Source organism: Marmota flaviventris, chromosome 4 (genome assembly GCF_047511675.1).
Source record: "Marmota flaviventris isolate mMarFla1 chromosome 4, mMarFla1.hap1, whole genome shotgun sequence".
Classification (NCBI taxonomy): Eukaryota; Metazoa; Chordata; class Mammalia; order Rodentia; family Sciuridae; genus Marmota; species Marmota flaviventris.
This window is the reverse complement of record NC_092501.1, coordinates 5,820,338-5,842,584: the sequence shown is the minus strand read 5'-3', so window position 1 is coordinate 5,842,584 and position 22,247 is coordinate 5,820,338. Positions and strand designations below refer to the sequence as shown.

At 44.8% G+C, this 22,247-nt stretch overlaps 1 protein-coding gene across 2 annotated transcripts in view; it reads right to left on the bottom strand.

The window, feature by feature from the left end:
• Positions 1-22,247, bottom strand: part of C4H10orf90 (chromosome 4 C10orf90 homolog) — a 183,930-nt gene that overhangs the window by 40,472 nt on the left and 121,211 nt on the right. For both annotated transcript variants that reach the window (XM_027930287.2, XM_027930288.2), the window contains exon 4: positions 16,951-18,058. In XM_027930287.2, coding sequence (XP_027786088.2) covers positions 16,951-18,058 — 1,108 coding nt within the window. The remainder of the gene's footprint in view (positions 1-16,950; positions 18,059-22,247) is intronic.

Genomic DNA, 22,247 nt, shown 5'->3' with positions numbered 1-22,247 from the left:
CAGAAGCATCAGCAGGGGAATCTTGACAGTCTCCATAGGGTAAAAATTAACTCAGTAATTCAAAAGTGTATTTGATGTACTCCTCTGTTCAGGCATCCCGCGAGGAGGTGGGGAGGTGGTAGTAGGCAGACAGATGTGGCTGCTGCCCCAGAATGGGCAAGTTGACAGAAGCAAAGATGCTTCAACCTGGAGACTGTCCCTCCTGTTAGGGTTTATCTGTGAAGTGTCCCCCAAGAGCTCACACGTGAAACAATGCAAAACAGTTCAGAGGTGACGCGATTGGATTAGGAGAGTTAACATAACCAGTGTGTTAATTTCCTAACAGGGATTAACTGGGAGGTAACTGTAGGCAGCGGGGGTGTGGCTAGAGGTTCATTGGGGGTGTAACTTTGGGACACATATTTCATCCTTGTTGAGCAGGAGCTTTCTCCCTGCTTCCTAAGCTGCTAGCCTCTGCCGCACTCTCTGCCATGACGTCCTACCTCACCTCGGGCTCCAGAGAGTGGATGCAGTTGGCCGTCTATGGACTGAGACGTCTGAAACCGGGAGCCCCCCAATACACTTTTCCTTCTCTAGTTGTCTTTGTCGGGTCTTCTGGTCACAGCGGTGAGAAAGTTGACTCAAACACTGCCCCACCCTCAGGAGAACACAAGCCTGTTATTCTAGAGGAGCTGGGTTCTCTGTTTCCATGGCCTCAAGGGAGGGAAAATATTGTTTTGAGACTAAGTCCACATCCCCAACAGCAGAGGCACTTGTGCACCCTGTGGGTCTTCTTTCCTGATCATTCACTCAGTGCTCAGGAAGGTGGCGGAAACTGTGACAGGAGGGAAGAAATGTAAAGAGGAGAAAGAAGGAGAAGGAAGGTGTAGTTCACTCTGCAAGCTTGGGCTGAGGTTCCTCTTCCCTTTACCTGGGAGCCAAGAGCCTGCTCACTCCGGGGCCTGTTGCTCCCAAATTTCTGGAAAATCTACAAATCCTCACTCAAAATCTTAAAATGTTGGTAGAAATTCAGCCACTTATGGAAATGGCCTGTGTATCACTAATTAGCATAGTAATACATGTATTTTTTGAACAGAGGAGCAAAGAGATATCCAGGATACTTTCTAATGCAACCTATTGATCAGATATTGGAGGAGATGTCAACCTAAGGATCCCGAGCAGCCAGACCACCGTGAACTGTCCTGAGATCACCAGACTGACGTCATCCTTGCACACCTTCCCATGCCACCCCCGTTAAGTTTACCTTAAAAAAAAAAAAGAGCCCGAGGACCCCCAGAGAGCCCCCGACTTTCACGATGGCTCGCAGTTTCCCTTGCTTTCTAAGTAAACCTCTGTGTGTCAATATCTTTTGCATCTAGAAAGTCGTTTCTGGGAGTTGGTCAAGGACCCTGTCATCCTGAGTTGAGGTCCTCCTCTCTAGGAGCTCCTCAAATCCCCTCTAGGGATAGGAGAAATGGGGTCTCCCAAGTAACCTGGCCCAATGGGCGCTTGACATGAGCAGCAATTCAAACATGCAGACGTCATTACAGCCATTTGTCACGGACATCAGTTCCCACCCATTTCCACTCTGAAACTTTTATCAAGCAGGTGGCAAGTTGGACCCGTTCCCACTTGGCCCCCTCTCTGGACCCTGCCTTAGCAGAAGCACTGACGAGTAGAGGGTTAGACAACAGCCAGGTGCAGCATGAGCACAGAGAAGCCTCGACCCCGAATGCTCGGCGGCGGAGACCACTGACTGCCTAACTCGCTAGTGGCTGTCGTGTGGCTTCTCCCTGGATTTGAAATTGCACATTTTCCCTTTCTGACAAGACCGCCAGCCCAGCTCCGTGAGGGCAATTTTCAAAGGAAGGAGCAGCAGCTTCACAGGCCAGCCGAGCAGACAGCAAGCCCGGGTGTCATCAGGGAAACGGCGTCTCAGCCTCATCTGCATGAGAAGGATTTCCTACCAGGAAAAAAACACTCCAAACTTCAGGGGGATTTTTTCCTGCTGGAAAAGGAGTTAAGCGACAAGTCTGTTTGGGGGACACTTCACTTTAGGGTCCTGCACCCAGTGGCATTAGGTGCTTCCTGAATATGATGTAACATTTAGGAATCCGATGCATTTTTAAGTAATTAATTTCTGAGAGATATGGCTGATTGAAGTAACAGTGCGAGACAGTTATGGAATGTGAATTATGTCTCCACGAATTAGAGTGTTTTAAACATATAAAAGCTGTAAGTTATAAATAAGTTATATATAAACTCATATATACTCATTTATAAGTTATAAATACATCTTTAAGAAAGGAGGACTGCTCACCACAGCAAAAGGCATGTGGCCGGCAGGTCCTGCGGGAGACAGGGACAGCTGGGAGTCCTGTGGTACCAAGCTGAAAGCGTTTCGTGTTTCGCAGGTGGCGCCTGAGTGAATCCTGCTCTGCACTTGGCATTCCGGTCTTTGCGAGTCTTTGGACTTGTGCTCTAATTTCTTTTGGTTGAGAAACTAATTCAGCTCAGCTGCAGAGACGCCAGTCTGTGTGCTTTAAGTTTCATAATGTAATTAACGATTCACATCCAATTACATCATGTTAAAAAGGCTCTCCCAATCCTTTCTCCACTAATCCCGGTCTCAGTGCCTCCTGTGCGGACTTGATGAATGCTCGGGAGGAAAGCAGAAAGCTCATTTGCAGGCACCAGGAGCTGAGCTTGAAAGCGTCAGTGGTATTTCAGCCTCGCCCAGGTTGTGTGAGAACGCAGGCACGCTTCGGGGTTGTGACTGGCGGTCGCAGGATGTAGTTTTATAAGGGAATAGTAAGAAAGGAGGAGTACAACTTCAGAATAAGACACCAGCATTCACTGTACAAACACACATACCAATCGGATGGCAGGTACTCTACTCCTCTGTCCTGGAGAAACTGAGTGAGGCCTCAAATCTTTGGTGTGGAAGTGCCCCCCCACCCCTGCAGGGGTCCTGAACTTCCTTCCCATTAGAACATCCCCTTCACAACCAGTGGGCCCCCAGGGACCCAAGAACAGGTTCTGTTTATGAATCTCCAAGACTTTTTGCCTTTCTACATCTCCTGGGATGGCTCAGCATCGGGGTTGGATACCCCAGGGAACATTCTTTGGCTCATTTTGCTAATGTGGTTGCTGTTGACCCCTCTTCCTCTCTCCTTTTCTCCTTGTCCTCTCCTCTCTCTCCTCTGTACATCTCAGGACAGAGAAAGTTATCTTATTCTTCACTGTTTCACCAAGCCACCCAGTAGCTCATATGCATACTGTACTCAATAAAACCATAAAAAGAAGTTATTTTTCCATTCCCGGTTTCTTCTTGCTTGTGTCAATTTCCTCTAAATCCATCCTTATTTTAAATTGTCACAACTTCCCCATTCTCTAAAGACAAGTCAGAATGCAATAGTGGAAATGTAAGGCAAAAGTTCATGGTGACTTGTGGGGTTCACCGTGCATTGGCCCAAGTGGTGCAGGTTAACCACCCTGGTTCTTAGTGTCACGAGAGTGAGAACATTAAAGTTTCCTTTTCTTAGGAGGAAAATCCTAACTCTCAAATAGCTGAAGGGGATGTGAGATAGAAGACAATTTCAATAGGAGGAAATAAATGAGGTCAATAAGCAAATGGGAAGTCCTGCCTTGTTTGAGATTTGAAAATGCACAAAAATAAGGTGCTAATTTCGGCTATGAAATTAGCAAAATGTAAAAATGTATATACTCAATTGCAGAGGTTGCAGGGAGATATAAATTTGACAGACCAATTGTGTGCAAAATAATCAATGTTTTGCAAGTGCAGGAAATTCAGGCTTACCCCTGAAGGCTAGGGTCTGACTCTCCTGACCCAAACTGAACCTTGGAGATCAACTCACTTCAGTGGGTCAAAGCATTGGAGTATGCTTTATGAGCCCCCTAAAAGCCAATGATAATATAACATTCAAAGTCTATACAATGCGCAAACCATTACCCAACCACTCTCCTTCCAGGAATATAGCTTAAGAACATGAGTAGGCATGGTCAAAGTTTTATACATACAGATATGCAGTCAGTATTACTTAAGGAGGTGAAAAATTAAAGTTAACTGCTCAACATCAGGGAGATAGTTAAAAAGTTGACATATTTAGATGATGTGAACATTAACTATGTCACATGTTTATGGAGAACTTTTAACAGCAATGGAAATAGGTCACTGATTTAGGACTTGATAAAAACTGTGAACAATGTTAGAAAAATCCTAACTAGGTCAGAAACACTTCTTAAACAAAGAATAGACACTGCGCAATGAACTGGATATTCATATCTGCTCCCAGCCCGACCCAAAAGCTTGGATCCCAGTGTGGTGACACCAAAGAGCAGGTCCTGGGGGAGGTGACAAAGCCACAAGGGTGGAGGCCTCATGAAGAGGCACTGCATGCACCTCTACAGAAAATTAATAGTGTAATAGTGACAATTCATCAAGCAATTTAATTAAAAAAACTCAAATGTTCTAACTTTAAAAAAAAAAATGGCTGGCCAATGTTCAAAACTCTAATAGAAAATAAATTCATGAGATCAATTGTTTCCTGCAATATGGTGAGCCAGATAGCCCACTCTCTCGTGCTATGAAGCAATTAAAAACCTTGGAAATAAGCATCAAAACATTTTAAATATATGGCTCAGCTTGCAAGGAAGTAAGGAAGCCCTCAGAGGTTAAGAAGAAAACTGGAGAAGAATCCGGCTGCTGTGGGGGACTACTGCTGCTGATTTCTGGGCACCTGGAGTTTGAGATTTAAGGTCAAACAGATGCCAGGAGACAAAGTCTGGGACTTGAAAATGTGGAAAGTCACACTGGAAACTTGTGCATACAGGCACAACTCACCCTCAGTCGGTCCTCCATCAGTCAGCTCCATGCCACGGCTTGCACAATCTGTAGACTGTGCTCAACCACAAGCTGAAAATTTACCATAATGTGAGCACAGGAGACCCTTCTGGTGGCCCTGATCCTCAGTCTATGGAATATCCAGTAAGCATGGTCTGGGAATCACAGTGATGTACACATATTTTATATGTGTGCATGTGTGGGTTTGTGTGCGTGTGTGTAAATTTTTATTGAGCTCATCAGTCAAAGAATTGAAAAATGTGAAAGGTTAAGAGAAAGGAAAATAGAATGAGGAAGTATAAAACACATCTACTTAGAATCCTGGAGGGAGAAAACAGGAAATGAGGAAAGGAAAGAAAGAAATGCCTAGGAAGTGTGCAGAGAGAACAGACACAGTGACCACTGCGTTCCAGAAACACACAGACCTTGAACACAATAGAAAGAAACCCACATTCAACTACATCACAATGCCAAACACAAGGAACTCACACACTGCCCAAACAAAAGTATGGGGGTTAGCAACTAAACTTAGAGTTGCCTTCTCCATAGCAACAGTGGAGGCCAAAGGCACCAGGATAAGATTTTCAAAGGACGGAGGGGAAATAACTCTCCACATAGAACAGCACACCGTGTCAGGGCCTCTTTCAAGAATGTGGAGAAATAAACGTGTTTTTAGAATCTCTGTCTTCCCTCAGCCCTGAACCAATCGGAGACAGTTTATCACCCAAATCCCTCCATTTCATGAACCATGGAAAACCATCAAAAGTGACATGTGAAATATGTACTTCAGGGACAAGGAAATCGATAATTGATACTAGGAAATGAGACCTGGGGAAAAAAATATCAATAAAATGGACAACCCTCTAGTTAGAATGATAAGAATTAAAGAAAAGGCATAAACTACCAATAAATTAGAGGACATCACTGGAGATCCAAAGATAATCAAAAGTGACATGTGAAATATGTACTTCAGGGACATGTAAATCGATAACTGATAACAGGAAAGGAGAAGAGAGCAAAGGTAATGGCAAGACGAGGTCACTCTAGAGACCTGTGAAAGTGACCTTCAAATTGCAGGATTCAAAACAGAGAGGCAGGAAGGACTTAGCACATGAGGGCAGTAGTACATCTGCTCCAGGGGACGAGAGTGACAGAGTCCCAAGACCAAACCGCTGGAAGGATGAGCAGAAACGCTGAGGAACCTTGGGCTTTGCTAAGTTCACAAGTTCCAATTCCTGGCTGGTCACTCCAATAATAGAAGAGCACAACTTCCAACGACCAGAGACAGAGAGTAGGATGAGGACAAACTGACTGGACACAAGGCGATTAGAGGGTGAGAAGACAAAGGGGCGAGACAACACAAACCTGTAGAATAACTAGGAAGGGCCTACATTTTCTACTTAAATAAGAATTGTTCATGAAACTTCCCCCAAATAGTGGTGATCATCATCTTGCCCTATCAGATATTAAAGCTCATCATGAAGATACAACAAAATAAAGTGATATGGATGAATATTTTGAAATATTTTGAACTGAAGGAAAATGAAAATAATACTTATCAAAATTAGAAGGAAATTGAGCTTAAAATGATCATGTGAAAACACTTGATATGAGCATTTGATCCAAGCTTTTTCCAGAGAGGCTAACAAAAAATAAAGTAAAATGTGGGGTCAGGACAAAGTAAATACAATGTAAATCAAATATAAATAAAAAATTTAAAAGCAGAAATCAATATACAGGTTCAGTAGCCAAACACCAGACAGATCTTGGACCTTTATGGATTTTGGAATGTCTGCATATACAAAATAAGAAGTACTAGAGAGGAGATCCGAGTCTAAACTCAAAATTCATTTCTGTTTCACATGCACCTTATAGATACATAGTCTGAAGATAATTTTATACAGTATTTTAAATTTTTGCCAAAACAAAGGTTCACAGTGTGAGATTTTCCTCTTGCAGTGTCATATTAATACTAAAAAATTTTCAGATTTTGGAAAATTCTAGATTTTGAGTTTTCTGACTCAGGGATGATCAACCTCACGGTAAATTGACAAGATTAGAAAATATCAGTAAAACAAAGCTTGGGTTTTGGGGAAAATAATATCAATAAAATGGACAACCCTCTAGTTAGAATGATAAGAATTAAAGAAAAGGCACTAACTACCAATAAATTAGAGGACATCACTGGAGATCCATGGATCATAAGAAAATAGTGAAACAACTTTATGCCAATAATTCAAACAACTTTGATGAAATGGCAAATTCCTTGAAAGACACAAATTGTCAAAACAAACTTAAGAAACAGAAACCCTTACTGGTCACACTGCAAGAAAAGAGGTTGAATTCATCATTAAAAACTTCCCCACAAAGAAAACTTCAGCCGAGAAACCTTCACTGTTGATTTCAACCAAATACTTTAGAAGCAAAACCACAAAATCTCTTTCAGAGTCAAAGGAGAAAATACTCCCCGGTTCATTTTATAAAGCTGGTGTTTTCCTGGTACTCAAACCAAAAATATTTAAAAAGAAAACTGTAGACCAATATTTATCTAACAGATAAAATGAAAAACAGATTCCTGGAAAATATTACTAAAGATGATCCAGTGATATATTTATTTTTTAAAAGTATAATATATTCTAATCATTTAACATAAAAATCAATGTAACTCCCCATGTTCATAAAACAAACTAGAAAAAAACCCTATTATTATCCCAGTGGTCGAATAAAAGGATTTGTCAATATTCAACACTCATGCACAACAAAAGCTCTCATCCAATTAGCAACAGAAACAATAACAATACAAAACGCAAACAACCTGCATAAAAACTGGACAAAGGAACTTGAACAGATATTTCTCCAAAGATTTTCAATGGTCAATAGGCATGTGAAAATGTTCAACATCACTAGGGAATCACTAGGGAAATGGAAATCAAAACCACAATGAGACACCACTGCATACCAATTAGAATGGATATTATCAAAATACAAAATAAAGTGCTAGCAATGATGTGTGGAAAACGGGAACCTTTGTGGATTGCCAGTAAGGGTGTACAGTTGTGCAGCTGCTGCAGAAAACAGCTTTACAGCGCCTCAAATCACTACCAACAAAATTAACCTGATTTGCAATCCTGCCCCTGGGTATACAGCCCTGGAACTGAAAGCAGCCATGGAAAGGTGTTGGTACATGGTGCAGACTGAGGATTCTTCACGATAGTCTAAGGTAAGAGCAAACCAGGTGTCAGCAGATGATGCAGAAATGCAACATGGAAATTACGTGGGACAGAGCATTGCCAGCCAACAAGGAAGGGAGTCGCGTCCTACTACAACACGGACGAGCCTTGAGGGCAACATGCTAAGGTGGACTGCGTGTGTCCAAAGGCCAGATGTTGTGTAATTCCACTTACATGAGGCACCTGGAGCAGGCGAATCCACAGGGACAGAAGGGGGAATACTGGCTGACGGGGAATGGAAGCTAGTGTCTAAAGAGGACAGAGTTTCAGTTTTGAATCTACCCGCCTACATATTTTCAGAATCTCTGTGGCCATTAAGAGGTAAGACAAAGGTGTTCCCTTCTCATTACTTCCACTCACAGTCCACTGAGGTCTTACCTCATGTAAAAGGCAAGGGGAAAATGGTAGACATCATCCGGTAGAGAAAGAATAAATAAAACCCTAATCATGCATAATATTGTTATATCTAGACAATCCTAAGGAATCCACAAAAACACTGCTCTATTTAAGTGATTTTTAACAAAGTGGCAGAATTCAGGGTCACTATACAGAAATGGATTATATATACTATATATTAATTATATATGTATATAAATATTCAATCAAAAAGTTGGAAATAAAATTTTAAAAAGTCAATACCATTCATTCATACTAGCATTCAGAATGTAAATAAGGGTAAATATTATAAAATGCGTAAATGATCTCTACACTGAGAACCACAAAACATTTCTGAGAGAAACTAAAGATACCTGCAATGATGTGAAAGAATTTCAAAAGCATTTGTCCAAGTTAAAGAAACCTTACAAAAGAGTGTGCCCAAATGGCTTCAATTTATAGGGATTCTTTAATAGTGACAGAAAGAAGTCCCACGGGGCTGGGATTGTAGCTGGGAGAAAACTGACAGCAAAAGCACCCCAAGTTTTTGAGGTGATTCTGTATCTCCCTGTGGTGTTGGTCACGTGACTATATGTATACAATGTGTGCACTTCAATGTAAATAAATGATGCCTCCAAATAGCCTATACAAAAAGAGTACAGGACCAGACTGAGACGGTATTTCAATATAAAATCAAAATTTGAGCAAGCGTAATGGCAGCCAGAGACTGTCCTTTTCTGTCTCCTGCAGCGAAAAGATATGTCAAATGCCAAAAGCTCACAGATAAGGGAAGTTAAAGAGCCCCCCTAACTTTCAAATCACAGATGGGAGCAGAGCAACTTTTTTTGATTCATATAATATTTAAATTGCATGAAAATTTCTACAAGGAAACGAATCTGAGAGTCAGGGCAATCCTTAGGTAAGCAAGATTCGGTACGTGAGTGGCACTGCCAGCCAGCACTGCCTTATTGCAGCGAGAGATGCTCTCACCAACGGTCCCACTGGCAAACCATTTAGGAACACTGACTCCAGCCATGCACCACGGATCTCAGCAAGAGCACTAGCAACAAGGTAGGCTATCCAAGTCCTTCCCAGGCCTTCCAGGGGAAAGGCCACAGGAAAAAGACCAAGGCCATAAGGAATCAGAACACGAAAAATTGCCATGAACAGACACGATGATTAAGGGCGAGGTAGCACCCTGGGCTGAACCCTGGCACAGAGGGCATCAGTGGGAACAGGGGTAAAATCTGAGCAGCGTCTGCAGTCACTGCAGAACTGGTTTCCCAGTTTAGATCAGTGGCTCTCAACGGGGCCCATGTTACTCCTAGAGCATCTGGCAATGTCTGGAGACCCTTTTGGCTGTACACCTCATGGGCTGGGAAAGTACGGCCAGCATCTACAGGTGGAGACGCCCTACAACCACAGGACAGCCCCACGCCAGGACCCAGCCAGCCTGAGACTGCACAGTGCCCAGGGTGAGAGCGTCTCAGTAGATGAACCATGGTTTAAAGGAGGTTCACAGGAGGGGGATCAGCGAGGCTGCTATGGGGACTCTCTTGGCTACCTTGGTGACTCTTCTGTTCATCCAAAAATTACTTCAAAATTTGAGGTTTTAAAACTTACCATGCACAATTTAAAAATGTAAATATAAAAAGAATATTGTTACATAAGTAAAAATACAAATAGAAAAGCTAAAGAAAAGTGAGCAAAGAAAATAAAGGCAACTCATAAGAAATGCAGATGTGAAATAAACACAGGAAGTTGGACCTCTGTGAAGAAGTGCAGACTAACATATCATAAATGCCGACTTTTACTCATCAGAATGGTCTAGAAATGTTAGCAAGGCCAGTACCCAGCGTTTGTGTATGTTTAGGGAAGCTGGTGTCTAGGTACAGACAGTACAACTCAGTGTCACTTGAAAATCTTCATTAAAAGGCTTTAAAGTTGTGCCTATCTTTTGATTAGAAATTCTAAGAATCTAGTTTTTAAAAATCACATGAAATGCCCACATTTCTCCCCAAGGATGTTTATCAACACTCTGTTATAAAAATGTAAAAATGGAAATGATCTGTTTTAACAAGTAGTTTTAAAAAACATGTTTAGGAGACTGTGTGATGGGAACCTCTGTCACCACTAAATGACAAAGAGGGAAAGATAGACACGGAGCAAACCAGGATGCTTTCCATGACCCCTTTTTTTGAAGAAAAAGAAAGGCACCAGGCATGGTAGCGCATGCCTGTTATAGCTTAGGAGGCTGAGGCAGGAGGATCACAAGCCAGCCTCGGCAACTCAGCAAGGCCTAAGCACTTAGTGAGACCCTGTCTCTAAAGAAAATATAAAGAGAGAGGGAGGGAGGGAGGGAGGGAGGGAGGCAGGCGGCAGGTTTACTGGCAGGGAGGGAGGGGGGAAGGGAGGGGAAGGGAGGAAGGAAGAAAGAACAAATAAATTTGATGTACTTAAGGGAAAATATAAGAAGCCAACTGGTGAAGGTATAGTAAATATTAGACATTTCCCTGAGAGTTATAGTTAATTATCACTTTTATCTTTTTACTTAATTATATTTTAATTTCTACAAAGCACATGGTTTACTTTTTCAATAAGGAAAAACAAAGAATGATAAAAGCGAAGAAATTAAGGAAGAAACCGATTCCATTTAAACCTGCTTCTTCAGGGGTGACGTTGAGCCTGACAGCCCAGCAGGCTTTGGGGCTGAGTTATTCCTGATGGGTTTTGACAGAGTTAAACCTGCAGCAGGAATTCTCCCTGATACCTAGGGAGCCAGAGCGGCCCTCCCAGACCTCACCCGCGGGGTCTGCTCCACTGTTCACAGTGGCTGTATTTCTGCACTGAAATGGTACACTTGGTCTCCGGGTGGCCCAGGAGAGGACGCCAGAGAAACTGGAAGCCTCTTTTCACTGTCTACGTAGGACACCTGATCAAACCTAAATACATTCCACCACAGGCAAAAATGAGTGAGCTTCTATCTCCCTCACACTCCAGAGCATCAGTGTTGAACACGCCCCTGAGGCGCCGTCCACTTTACCTGCAGTGACACACGCGTGTATCTACAACCGACAGGAGGAATAGACCCATCAGTGGTCACAACACGAAAAATGTTTCTGCATTTAACAAACTACTCTGAAAACCCAGTTTAAGATGAATTCATGAGCCCCTCTGTCATCTCCATTCTTCTCTTGTTCTCCACAGACATTAACACAAAAGAAAGTCATTTAAGATTATTGAGGGGGAAGGAAAAAAAAAAAAAAAGCAAGCCAAAGGAATCAAACACACCATCCATCTCGCATGCTTTCCTGGTTCCTGAGTCATCTGTGCCTTGAATACTTTCCCTTACAGAATTCATCACGTACCACCACTTCCTCTTCCCAAGACTGTGTCTGAACTGACTTCCTGGAGACAGGGAGAGGATCCTCCAGAGGAATGATGATTACAAAACAGTATTGAGTCCATTAAAAGCTCCAGCTGGGGCCGGGGTTGTGGCTCAGCCGTAGAGCGCTCGCCTAGCACATGCAAGGCCGTGGGTTTGAGCCTCAGCACCAATAAAAATAAAATAAAGGTACTGTGTCCAGCTACAACTAAAATAATATTAAAAAAAAAAAAAGAAGAAGCAGCAGCAGTTCAAACTGCCCACGGCTGCTCGTGGAATTGCCTGGTAAAGGATACGGTGGATTGAAACTCAGATTGAAACTCTAGGCTACCCTGATTTCCACTGACTCTGTATAAATGGTCGCTCTGCAGTTACCTATTTTAATAGATCAAACTGTTGAATCAGGACTTAAATTTACTTCTCTTCATCTATCCCTGGTAAAGCAGAGCAAATGGCCGGCCAACAATGGCTTTCTCCAAACCACTGGAGAGACACGGAGGGGGTTACTCAGAAAAAAAGGGGAGGCCTTGTCTCCAGAGAGCTCATTGAGATGGTTTTAACTCTTTATATACTTTAGACTCTAGGGAAGGATCTGAAAGCATATTTATGATCCTGGAGAAAATGCCCCAATGTCATTAAGACTTAGCATGAGTTAAATAAACAAAATTTTCAAAAAAAAGAAACCTTTCAAAATATTTTTGCAACATTGCTCACATGTTCTTTTCTTCTCTATTATTACATTTGGCCACCTGCAGGATAATAAAGTTGTTCCATGACAATCCTTGATTATTCTGGTTGAGTTTCTGAGGGGAAACAATATTTTGAGACGTTTGCCCTTTGGCTTTCAAACCAAGTGAGGCCTCTCCAGTTCTCCCCTGACTTCACAACCTCCCTCTTCAGGGGGACTCTTACACGGCTCCCACCTTCCTTGCCAGAGAGGTGGTAGGTGTGAGCACCAAGACAGGTGGTCTGACGAAGAAGAGACAGAGAGCTTAGGTGTCCCCAGTTTCACATCAGGGACTCTGTTGTCATCAGTGTGACCTGTCATCTGGCACCCACGTCCTAAGCATCTTCTCCGAGCTCTGTGGCACTCGTCAGGGTGTGAAGAGGTCAATGCCAATGACTCCAACCTGCCTCTGCCCTCTGGGAACATAGAGCCTGGAGAGGAGAAACGACTTCATGGAACAGCAACTGCAACTCAGGAAGGGGCTGTGACCCACCAGTGGGCACGTCTGGGGCTCGCCTCGGCACTGTGGCACTGCAGCACCAGAGGCCAGCCCAATGCCTGGTACCACGGCTGACCCAACAAATGTCAGGTGAGTGAGGAAAGGTTGTCCAGGTGGGACTCTGGACTGGAGCTAGCAGTAGGTGCCAGGCAGAGCATGTGCCCCATCCTTTTAGTGACAATGACAAGTGGCATTAGTAGCAGCAGTGGCTGATCTTGTTGCTGTCAGGAAGAGGTAGGAGGCTGATGTCAAGGTGGAAACAGGAGGGATCTACATTTAGGAGACAGGAAAAGAATCAGAGAGAACCAGGAAGGTGCTGGCCAGAAGTGGTAGGAGACCCCGGGGGGAAAAGGGATGGGAGGCTAAGGACAGAGAGCTCCCCCCTTCAACTTGAGCTTGGCTCCTTCACCACATCCTGAGAATCACCCTAAAAATCTGGCTTATCTGACAGCTACCATGGCAGAAAAATCAGAGCCCCCTGCCACCGTGTGTGTGTACGCAAACAGACTACAAGAGAAGGAATTAAGACATAAGAGGTCAACTGGCCCACCTCTCTTACTCCACGGAGGAACAAATAGAGACTTCACAGGCAAGTGGCCTGCCCAGAAGTACCTAGAGAAGTGGCCTTCAGCAGGGGTGCATGGCTTTTTCTGAAAAAGCCCATACAGTAAATGTTTGGGGCTTTGTGGGCAGAACCATCTGGGTCAGTATTGCTTATCCCCTAGAGCAGTCAGAGAACAGAATTCCAGCTGGGAAGAATTTCTAAGTGGATAAATCTTGACTGCTTCAAATGACTTATTACATTTTATAAAAAATTCACTTGTAGCTCATTGGCCACCAAATACTGGTACTCCATGTGTCCCTGAGCACTCTTCACACTCTTCAAACACCCACGGTGACAGTGGCGCTGGGCCCACCCTCTGGAGTCACCAACATCCTGACCACTCTGTGCAGGGCTCCCAAAGACAGGGCCCTGTAGGGGCCAGACACACACAGCTCGGCACTTGACAGACACGTGGATTTGGGCAAATCATCTGCTCTTTGAGGCTCATTTGTCTCATCTGCAAAATAGGGATAATTATCCTCCCTTTACAGAATGGTTTGAATGAGTCAAAGCCACGGATGGAGCCCAGGGCTGGCACCTCGGGTTTTCACAACATATGCTGTGCTTATGCCTAAGATGGTGATAATGACAGCAGTGACAATAATGATGATAAGATGTTCCCTTACTATCAAGGCAGAGATTGCACAAGGCCCACCTCCATGTGCCAGCAGGATGCTCACAGCACCTAGGGGATGAGCAGAGAGAACTAATTCCTAAACCTCAGGGCCAGAAGAGAATGGTCCCCAGGTGTCTAGTGGAACCACAGGGCTGTCTGCATGGCACAAAGCCTTGGGGGAGTGTCTCAGTTCCCCTAATCATGGTAGTCTTCTGGGAGACTCATCAAGACACACTCTGCAAGACTTTCTGCCCAGTGCCATGACGATGAGAAATAAAATTGCCCAGCCTGTTGGTAGAATCTCCCAGGTGGTACCTATGAAGCAACTGAACGCCAGTTACCAGGGCCGAGAAAAGGCCCTGCTCAGGAGGTGTTTTCAATCCTTCAGATAAAAGGAATCAGATTCAGTGACTATGAAGTACGAAGATGGCTAATAGCATGTGTCACCACGAGAGGCCATCAAGGATGCCTTGGATGAAATTCTGGTTTCAGGAAGGAAAATACAAATAGTTCCTCTGAGCTTTAATGAGCTTGGCCAGGGTCCGAAAGCACTTGCATCAAGGCTAAAAAGCTTTAAGACTTAATGTCAGCACACTCGCCTTGGAAACACTGTGTAGGTCAGGCCGGGATAGACGGTGGTCTTCAGAGTCAAGAATTCTACAGTGTGGACCAAGTTCTTTTTTGTCCTCTGAGAAAATAAGTTTCTGAGTGAGAACATTCTCAAACTCAAGGGTGCCTATGTGTGTGTGCACACTTTTGTTAGGTGTTGGGGGCACATGTCCCAGTGGTGGGCCCCAAGACTCTGTAGCTTTGGACATTATGAAGGAGGGGCCCGGAGGCACATGGGGTCTCTTCCCCTCAGAGTTGCCACCTCCAGCAAATAGAGCAAAAATTCTTTAAGCTTGAAGATCTTCAAGAACACACAGCCCACCTCCTGCTCTTGTTACCCAGGGAGTAAGTACTGCTGGTCCAGCCCACTGAGCCAGGAAACGGGAGACTGACAACTCTCAAAGAAGGAACCCACAGCTCCCCTGGCCTCTGTGAATCTTTCCTTACATGGCAGAATGAGGCCACACAATTTAGAGCCATTCAAGAGTCCCCAGAAGTGAATCTTCAGGATATGCAGTTATTCTGAGAGATGTCGGTCCATGGGAAACAGAGTTAACTCACACGATTTGCTAAGAAAACCCCCTGGAGAACCAACCATTTCACAAAGTCACGATCAAAACCTCTGCACCAAAGCCAGAAATAAGTGGGGGATTGTCTCTGCTCTCGCTCCTCTGCCCTGAGATGAATGCTGGAGATCTGGCTCTGGTTATTTTTAAAGATCCTTTGGTGAAAAGTGCTATAAATCTAAATTATTATTTCCCATCATGAGACACACTACCGAGACAAGGATGTGCTTCCACCGGGGCAGCACGTGACAGTGCAGGTTGTCTATTTCTGGTATCTTCATCAATAAGGAAGATGAAGTGCTTAGCACGAGCAATTTCTTTAAATACTAAAGTGGGTTTATCTTTGGAACATGGACGGCGGCATACGTTCTCCTTCTTGCAGTAAGTCTGTAAGACTCAGAGGCATTTCAACGGTTTAATCGATCTGAAAGCCATGTCAAAATTGCTTTAAAAAAATCTCTGAGCATTCAATATATACACACTTGTTAAAATTAATTACATCATTTAACATTTATACACACATTATAGTTCTAAATGTTTTACAGTCATTTTTTTATTAATTAATAAAGCTTTAATGGACAAAATTTGCACCGTAAAATTATTATGCATATGCTGCCTTTTTTAATTTTACTATTACTATCTTTAAATAGTTCCCCAAGTGGAAAATCACTAATTCATAAACCAGTCTCTCTCTCTTAAGAAGTAAAGCTGAAAATCAGAAGTTTGCATACAGAGAGAAAGAAATCTGGCCAATTTCCTTCAAAATAGACTTGCTTCTTCCCTTGATCTCCCAAAGAAAGGGGAAGGGTCTCAGGGAAGTCCACCTCAAGCATCCTGCCTGGCCTTGGAAACAGCAATGAATCCAGCCAAGTTACCCCAGAAGATGCACCTGGGACTGAAATTGCTTTTGCTGCTGTTTGGTAAGGAGATTCCCTGGCTTCCTCATTTAGAAAATGTCCCATAGTTACCCCCCCCACACACACACACACACTCCATCATGGGGCTTTGTGGTCTGGGTTTTTATGATATTTATGAAGTTAATTCATAAATATCAACTATGTAATGGAACAGTAAAATGTGCAGAATTCTAGACACTCCCAAATATGCAGGTGTTTAACTCCAGAGAATAAAACATCTGGGTGTGGATGGTATTTTATTCTTTTCTCCTTACTTTGGAAGGTGGAGCAGGCATGGTCTGAATTAGCTTCCTTTGGGGGCCGCTCCCTATTCTTTGCATGTATCCTGGCACTATTGTTAGCAACAAGAATTTGAGGAGAGGTGTCTCATATCTACCAAAGTCTCATCTAAAATAAAAAACCTATCCTCTTAGATGTCAAAGATGAGCTGTATCAGTTGCCACCTTGGTGCAGAGGGGTCAAAGCCAATCCTACTGCAAAACACCTCTGAGACTAAGTGATGTAGAAGCAGCTCACTTAATATCCCCGAGGCAGGGCGTTCATACCCCAGGCTCTCCTGCAGAGGGCAGCACCACTCACCTGCCTTGTAACTCCAGCCAGGAATGTGAATGGCCAGTTGCTCCGCGTGACTGCTGGTGCAAGGATCCGTGTGGTCCTCTTTCCCTTTTCTCACAGTGTCCAGGTTAGTCCCAACATCTGCAAGTTCTATATTTTTGGAGAGAGGAGAGCTACTCCAAGGACATGTGCCAGTCCCCAGGTGCACCCGCCCCAACGATAGGTTTTCCTTGGAGTGACTTTCTTGTAAAGCTGGGCTCCAGTGTGGGCTTTGGAGGTCCAGGTTTCCCTCTGCGAGCTCCTGCCTCAGGCTGCTGCTCATTGGCTCTCCCTTAGCTGGGCCGTCTACTCCATCTGCTGTTAACCCGTGGGAACTACAACTGAGGTTGAGTGACAGGACGGATCTGTGCACTTTGGGGCTTGCAATTTGAGGTTGCTCAACAGGGACAGACAGAGACTTGTCCAAGTAGTAGATGGAATTCTGACACTGCCGAGACATCTGGAGGTGGACACAGGAACTGAATGCCAGCGGGGTCTTTCCCGATGGCGGAGGGTCTGCAGAAAACCCTCTCTCTTTGTGGTCTACGTGGGTGACCCAGTACTCGTTTCCCGCACACAGCCCAGCACGGGCCTCGGGAACCTTCAGCCTCATCAGCGAGCCGTTTCTGGGGCACTCTGTGCAGTCAAAAGGTCCGTGGTGCTGATGTGGCTGGGCACCAGCCGATGGGACCCCGAGCAGAGCGTCCTCGGCCCTGCACCTGTGACACGGCGACTCCCCAACAGTGCCCCACACCAGGGCACTGGCTGCTGGGCGAACACGCCGGGCGGTGATGGTGATGGATGCGAACCCCTTGCGGAGGCCTCGGTCGGCAGCGGGCAACAGTTCAGCTTCCGATCCTCGCTCGTGTGACCGTCTATGGACCCCCAGCTTGCCGGGCAGTAACGCCAAGGCCCTGTGGATGCTGACTCTGCTGCGGTTCGTGGACGCTGGCTTGGTGGGACATGCTCGAGGTTGAGCGATCGCACATGGCAGGGGTAAGGCGGCCCCGGGTTCTCTTGGTTTATTCTCATCAATCAGCTGCGAAATTACTATGGATGAAATCATTTTTGAGTTTTGCGTTGCCAGAGCCTCCTGCAAACAGAAGAAGATCCCGATTATTCAAGTAGCTCATTGTAATTCAGACAGGACTCCCAGGGCCACAGAATCTCACTGCACACTGTGCCCTGTCTGAGCGCTTGGGAGGGTGGGAAACCCAGATCTGTTTATGAAAAAGCTACATATTCTGCCAATGCTAGCCTGATGTGGCTTGGTTTTCTCAGTGGGGTGTCGAGTCTTAGTTTATTTAAGCGTGAACTCTGTCAGTGGAGATGGTGAGATTTTGAGAGTCAACTCTACCAGACCCAAGAATCCCCAGATAGGAGTTAACAGACTCAGTGAGGAGGGAAGACCAAATTCTGGAGTTGGGCTGTGTGGGGCTTGGGGTGCAGGTTTTGAGGGTGATGGGTCAGCACTGAGGCATGGAAACTGCAAGAGAGGTTACAGGGAGCTCCTGCCCACCGCCATCTCTCGCACTGTCCTCTACCTTTGCTGGTTTAGACACAAATTCAGTAATTCAGTAATTCACTAATCTCTCCCTGCTGCTTGGAATCACAGGTGCCTGAATGCACACAGAAGATGGAAAGCAAATGACCAAGCTCTGACAATTGCCCAGACCAACACTGTGATAATCAGGTGATTTCACTTATCGGAGAGAGGAGAGCTACTCCAAGGACATGTGCCAGTCCCCAGGTGCACCTGCCCCAATGATAGGTTTTCCTAGGAGTGACTTCCTTGTAAAGCTGGGTTCCAGTGTGGGCTTTGGAGGTCCGGGTTTCCCTCTGCGAGCTCCTGCCTCAGACCTCTACTCACTGGCTCTCTGTTTACTGACGTTTTGCATTTCAACGTAAGCATGGGTTTTTGTCCACTGTTTTAAAATGATCACGGCATTTCATGCTTTCTACTCAGCACATATTGGAAGTCCTAACAATAAGTCACTGGTGTGTACAAAACTAGGTGCTATGATTTTGTGTGTGTGCGCGCGCGTATGCATGCCATGATTTTTAACAAAGCACCTAAGCAGGCTGAGACCAGGAAGAATCATCTCTTCTGTCCTCATTTGGTTTCTATCATGTTTATTTATAAAGCACTGCATAAAATGGCATGGCAGTCTGACCATACCCTAGCATTTAGTGAATGCACACAGAGTCCTGAGCAACTTGACATTGTTACATGTGCTTAAAATGAACCCTTGAAAGAAACTGCATGAGGCCAGAACTACTGGTAACTACTAAGTTCCCACTGCTTGTAGAGAATCTTTTTAGCCTTGGAGCCTGAAGGCATAACTGTGGTGCTTAGTACATAAAGCACCAGTTCTCAAGATTCTAACATGAATGAGAATCACCAGCAGTCTTATTTATAATTGCAGGTTCCCCAGCTCAGAGATTCTGATTTTGGGGTTGTGGGCGGAGCCCAGGCATCTTCATCGTAACCCAAGTCTTGAAGATTCTTATGTAGAGTAATCTGGGGAGCACAGAGTGAGCGATGAGGCTGCTAATCATGTCAAGAGATCACTTTTTGGAGAGGAAGGACCCGCTTCTGGTGAGAGGAGGGGACCTCTTTGCCCAGGATGTGGTAAGTCATCAGGAGAGCAGTTTTGTTCAGGGCAGGATTAATTTTCTCAAATAATTGACAGTTCTCCTCTAGTTGGACATTGGATCCTGCGTGTCCACACATCTACCAGAGGTCCCTCATGTGTGATCTTGGCAACCCCAGGGGTAAGGGAAGACAGTCATCAGCTTGCTCTTCATGGCGTCTCGACCACCTTATGAACACTTACATTTTTAAAGATGTGTGAGAAGTTGCAAATTCAAAAGACAGGAAATGGGCAAATAAAGAATAGACAGAAAAGTCATTTAGAATCTTCATTATTTCAAAAATAAAAAATATCTCTGGCTCTAAGACAAGAAGGAGGATATCTAACTCTCTCTTTGAGTCTCACTGCTACTCCCTGCTTCAAGGCTGCACCTTGTGGGTCCCTTGAGGGGGTCTCTAAGGCCTGGCTCCTGGGAGCCATTGTGGGTAGGGCCCCTCCCCAGCACTTCTGAAACCACATTGCAAGACCCCAGTGGCTAGCCTCATCCCCAAGTACAGTAGAGTCCCTGAGAGAGGGAGCTTTAGGAGAAGAGCAAGAATCAGTGATTCTTTAAGCCCTCAGCATGATTCCAGCTTCTGATTCTGCAGCACTCCCACCCCCCTCTCCAGAGCACCTTTCCTGGGGCCGTGGTTTACATACAGAAAACTGAAGCGCACCTGGGCTGACTTGACAGTACACAGTCCCTCCCATTTTAGTTAAATTTAGCTCTGATAATAATTGTTCCTGTGCACCCCACGAAGTGTATAATCATACCCAGTGGGAACTCCTTTGACATTGGTCTTTAGAGAAAAAAGCAAATACTGATCTTAGAAACTGCAGCATTGATCTTAAGTTTCCCAAAGTTTACACCAGTGATTACCTGCATAATAAAACACCTTGGGAGGGGGCTGCAGATTTGGGGGTGCCAACCTCCCTAGCTTAGGTTGAATCAGGGCCTATAAGGATAAGGGCCGTAATGTAATGTGTATTCTTATCAGTTCTCAGGTGGTTCTTCCACGTGAATCTGGGGAAAAGAGGCTGAAATTACTTAGGCCACCTGTCACCCAGCCAGAGCCAAGGGCCCTCAGACGGACTACCTTGCTTTCCACAGCTCTAGAGGTGGGGGTGGGGGCGCACAGTGCAACGCCTGTGGACAGAGCCCTCCCTGCACTGCAGTCTCCTCCCATATCAAGGTGTGTTGCTAAGGATGAGCAGATGTCATCTCAGCTTGGAGCCAGGACAGAAAAGACCCTGACTGTTGATGCCAGCCTGTCCCCACTCTTGGGCTGAGTCAGAGAGCTCCCCAGGGGTGCACTGCTGAAGGCTTCCCTGGGGCTGCCTGAAGCTCAGGCCTGAGGGTTACCCTGGAAGGACCCGGGAGGACTGAATCAGGAGTGAGCCACATTTCATTCCCTGGGACCTGGCAAATGTGACTGTGATTTTTACTCTATCAAAAGAAAGAGGTGAAAGCCATAATGAACAGTGTGAATTTGAACCAATTTCTGAAGCTCTAAAATCCTTCACTATGTCAGGGTGACACTGATGACAGCCCGATTTCAAAGGAAAAAAAACAACAAAACTATTTGCCCTCTCTTCTCACAGGGAAGGTGTGGATAGCAGAAAAGACCCCAGGTAGAAAGGAAGTGCCTCTTACAACCCAGGGAATTTCCTTTCCCATGACTCAGCAGAAGCCAGTGGCTGATCTAAGCAAACCTAGCGGAGGGAGGTGGCAGCTCCGCTAAACTATGCTGTATCCCAGAGAGGGGCGCGATGGGTACGCTGGGGTTCATCTGAATTGCACAAATGGCACTACTTCAGCACATATCCAATACATGGAAATGTTATTACTGGGAATGTTGAGTTAGTCTGCTTTTAGGTGCCAAATCTGTTATCCATAGCGTATAGTCATGGTTAGTCCATTTGTTTATTACTCCTCTGAAAAATACTTATAGCACCTACTACATGCCAGGTGCCATGCTGGGCCCTGCTGGCACTCCTGGTCTCATGGAGTTAACAGCCTGGAGGTGACATGGAACAAGAGATCAAATATCAGGGCAGAGTATTTCCAGGATTTAGACTTCACTTATGTTTGACAAGAGCCCCAGAAAATAAATTGAGAGAGATTAAAAAGGAAACCTTGGACTCTTTGCTCTTAAATATATATGCTCCTCTTATAACTCTTAGTCATCACATTCCTATTTTCTTGTTGAGATGCATTAAATAATCAAAGATAATATCCAACCACCTAAAACTTTTATTGGTTTGCTAGGGGTGCTATAGCAACACCCCCAGTCTTGTGGTCTAAATGGCAGCAATTTATTGTCTCACAGTCTGGAGACTGGGAGTCCAACACCGAGGTGCCTGCAGGGCTCTTCCGAGGCCTGTCTCTTTGGCTTGCAGATGCTGTCCCCTCCCAGTGCCTCATGCCATCTTCCCCCTGTACTTGGATCCTATTCTTCCTCTATCTATCTATCTATCTATCTATCTATCTATCTATCTATCTATCTCTCGACAATACCAAGAATTGAACCCAGGTCCTTGCACAGGTTAGGCAAGTGATCTACCACTGAGCTATACCCTGGCTCTTTTCTTTAAGGACCATCAGTCATATTGGGTTCAGGCCCATCCAAATGGCCTCATTTTAACTTA